This window comes from Solanum pennellii, chromosome 8 (assembly GCF_001406875.1).
Source record: "Solanum pennellii chromosome 8, SPENNV200".
In the NCBI taxonomy this organism is placed as follows: Eukaryota; Viridiplantae; Streptophyta; class Magnoliopsida; order Solanales; family Solanaceae; genus Solanum; species Solanum pennellii.
In genome coordinates, this window is record NC_028644.1 from 59,862,280 (window position 1) to 59,866,302 (window position 4,023).

The 4,023-nt window shown below is 27.1% G+C and overlaps 1 protein-coding gene across 1 annotated transcript in view; it reads right to left on the minus strand.

Moving 5' to 3' along the window:
- The window catches only part of LOC107026788 (5'-methylthioadenosine/S-adenosylhomocysteine nucleosidase), a 2,969-nt gene extending 1,403 nt beyond the window's left edge, over window positions 1–1,566 (minus strand). Inside the window, exons 1-4 of the mRNA XM_015227871.2 lie at window positions 1,259–1,566; window positions 1,089–1,156; window positions 853–1,008; window positions 23–274 (exon numbers count right to left, since the gene is read on the minus strand). Of these exons, the coding sequence (XP_015083357.1) occupies window positions 23–274; window positions 853–1,008; window positions 1,089–1,156; window positions 1,259–1,487 (705 nt within the window). The 5' untranslated portion in view covers window positions 1,488–1,566. The remainder of the gene's footprint in view (window positions 1–22; window positions 275–852; window positions 1,009–1,088; window positions 1,157–1,258) is intronic.
- Window positions 1,567–4,023: the final 2,457 nt, after the last annotated feature.

The following is a 4,023-nucleotide window of genomic DNA, read 5'->3' on the forward strand; positions in this document are numbered from 1 at the left end:
TATTAATAATTTAAAAAATTACCTCGAGTTTCTTGGCAATTGCATAATAACGAGGGTCAACAGGGACCCAAAAGATATGTTGTCTATCCTCCGGAGTGCCAAATACAGGGAATACTTCTTCAGGTTGGTACCATACATTGTTAAGAAGATTGTTATGTGAGTTGCAATTTGTCACATTCACTGTGTATTCTGCAATTTTCAAGTAACCAATATCTCTTGTGTAATCTCCATTCACTTCAAGGGGTAGTTCATTCTCAGGGCCATCTCCATATCTCTGCATCCAGTTTTTTATTTTTTATAATATATCAATTGGTACAGACAAAGACCTTTTAGTTTTTAACTTAAAGTATATAAATTCTCTTTAATAATTGGTGCATCCTATTTTTTTTTTTTGCACAATTTCAATATGAGAAACTTAAAATTCATAGACCTTAATCTCTGAAGTGTGAACAATATAAAATGATCGAAGCGGCAATTACATCCAAGTATTTTCTACAACATTGAATAATTCTACCACTAGACCACATATGATCTTTAATGAAATACTTTTATTATTTTCAATTTTATACTCAATCACTAGTTTATTTGCTTTATAAATTTCTACAAGAACGTAGTTTTGACACAAGAATTTTGTTTACCTGATCTTTGCTTCTACGTCTTAATATATGTTTTAGCTATACTAGTATTGACTTTTACTAGCCCAAAGTTATAACTTGTAATGAGAAAAGATTGCTTTGACTTTATTAGATTCCAATAATCCAATTCTCATTGACCATTTGTTTTTGAAAAATATTTTCCTTCGTATCAAACTCTGAATCGCCTCTACGTAAAACTCAAAAAAAGAGAAAGTACCTGCCAATTCCAAAGAGCAGTATGTGCCCAATACTGAGGAATTGCAACATCTCCAATATTTAGAGATGGATTTGCATTTCCTGCTATTCCATAATGCACCACTCCTTTAACATCGAACAATGCTAACAACAATTGTGTTGTTATCCCAGCATTTAGCTAAAACAATTAAACACAAAATCGATCTATCGATCAAACGTATAATTAATTAAAATTATAAATTATAAATAGTAACATACCATGGCAAGTCCAGTCATAACCAAAACAACAGGCTGATTATCAATGTGTCCAAATCGAAATCTCCTCCCTTAGGGATGATTACAAAAAAAAAACATAAATATATAATCGATAAGCAAGTGATCGAAAAAAACGTAAAATAATGTGTATATGTTTTAGTTTAATTAATTACCAGCATAATCAATGGTAAGATCACTAGGTTTATAACTAGGATGTTGAAGAAGAGGATTCATCTCAAATAAATTAGGAATGACTAATCCCAAATAAGGTCCTTTTTTGTTAGCCATATCAATTAATTTTCTAGTTTTTCCACTAATAGCACCATTTGCTTCTTCTAGAGTAATAATTAGAACAATGAAAGCTAAAACAAATGACAAAAAAATCTTGGAAGAAATTGCCATTGGTTTGAGAGAAAAGAGAGTTAATTAAGAGAATAGTATAGACAAGGGAAACTAAACAAAGCCCTCATATTTATAGTAAAATTATAATTATATTACGTTGCATCATCCATCAATTATTTGACTATTTTTTTTAATATAGATAATTTTTGTCATGTAAAAGTTTTGTACAAGGCCAAACACATACACAAACATTCAAACTTGTACTTATTTTTCATTTTTGACACTCTTTCTTAGTCTTATTCCATTTTAATCAACTCTTAAATTCTTTTTTTTTTTAATGTACCATTCAAAGAAGAAATGTTATTTTATGATTTCTTTATTTTTTTTATTTATGTTCTTCGATTGTTGTTTGTCTGTTCATTTTCGTTTTTAAAAAATGATATTTAACGAACGAACATCGATTTTATTTGAATTTTTTTTGAGATTTCTCTATATATTTGCGTGAAAATAAATTGACAGAAGTGATTTGATATTCTCTCTTAAAGATTCAATTAAATTAAAAAATATCACATATGTTAATTTTTTCATATCATCCCGTCTATCTAAATTTAAAGAAAATATTCGTTTGTAATTCTCAATTTGACTCAATACAAATAAAAAAAAAATCGTCTTCAATACAAGTAATAAAAAGACTTTTGTTAATTGCAAATAACACTACTAAAAAGTGTTAAATCTCGACAGATTTCCAGTGGCGGATACAGATGCTACTGGCGGGATTTGAACCCTCGCTAGTGGCTTCGCCTGCCTCCTATTGCAGAGGTTTAAACCAGCTCACCCACAACTGTTTTTGTTCTATGGGCGCTCATTTAAATTATAATAACATATGTATAATATCTTCTATATATATATATACAAAAAATTTCGGAAATCAATGGGTGCTCGAGCACCCGCATCTGGCTTACTGGGTCCGCCCTTGCAGATTTCCTTGTGATGTCAATGATTTTTTAAGAAAGAAAACCAACATAATTTCGCATGGTATTTTTTCACGCAAAATACAACAAATTCTCTAAAAGATTGTTTTTTTATAAAAAATAATTAATGTTTGTTTGTTTATTTTTAATTTTAAACGAATATAAATGAACACACTTCGATTTTAAAAATAAGAGACAACATTGAAGAACATAAATAAAATAAAGAAATCATATAAATGATATTTCATATTAAATAATATTTTATTTTAAAAAAATAGAGTTTAAGAGTTAAAAGTGAAATAAGGCTAAAATAGAATGCCAAAATAAGAAATAATCTACAGGACAAGTGAGGGATTGCGTATATGTTTGGCCTCTGTATAACACACTAGTTTCAGTGGCGTAGCCAAGCACTGTCAAGGGTGTCGGACATCTTTCATCGTAAAAAAATTAACATATATACAAGTAAAAAGATATATGAAATAATTAAATAATTTATTTTTGACACCCTTAACATAATAAGTTACTATTTCTGGACACTCTTTAAAAAATTTCTGACTCCACCACTGACTAATTTTATTTTATGGTATGATACTCGACAATATCTTCTTAGACGATATTATAATTTATAGGTGTACGAAAGTTTTAAAAAATAAATTTTAATATTGGTACTGGTCAACCAATAATTGTCACCTCAGATATCACTTTTAATGTTAATAAACTTTTTTCAAAAATGTATTTAGCAGTTATTTATTGCTACAAAAATATTTAGTGATAGTTAAATTAATTTAATACATCTAAAGTTACTAAACTTTTTAAACGATATTTATATAAAATAATATTGGTTCTAGACGTTCATATTATAGTGTATATACATTAATATATATATATCTATCGTTTCAAAGAAAGGAAAGATCCAAAGTTATACACACCATCAAACATTTTATAACATTCTTCGTTATAATAACATTTTAGTATCGTTCAAATTTTTGTATTAATTAGATTAATAATAACTCCAATACAATCGTCCACTTTAACTAACAAGGTAGTATTAATTTTGGAAGGATTAGTTTACGTTAGGTGTATGCGATATGAAATTATAATTTTAAATAACTATTTAACATATCACTAGCATTGTGATTTCAAATTCCAACTTCTCTAAAGATATATGATTTGAGATCCAAATCATGATTTTAACTTTTTAAATGTAAAATTTGATCCATAAGTTTATATTTGTTAAAAAGAAAAACCATAGTCATCGTTTTAAATTTTACATCAAAAAACTCATCCTCGATATGAAAAAATTATTTATATCATATGAAATAATTATATTAAAAAATGATTGTACTACTAAAAGAATCATGAAATTATTTAAAAATGACTTTTAAAAAAGGCATCTCGATATTTATATATTTCAAAGACGGAGAGGCGGTAAAAAATATAACAACAATGACAATAAATAAATTTAAAAAATTATTTTTAAAATATAGTACTGTTGTAAAATCTCTATCAGATAAATTTTATAATAATCTCTTTTTGTAAGCTCTTATTTTATATTCCAATTATGATGTAGTGGCTAATGAATGATGATACTATTATATCAGGATAATATTTAATTTGCAGGCCTC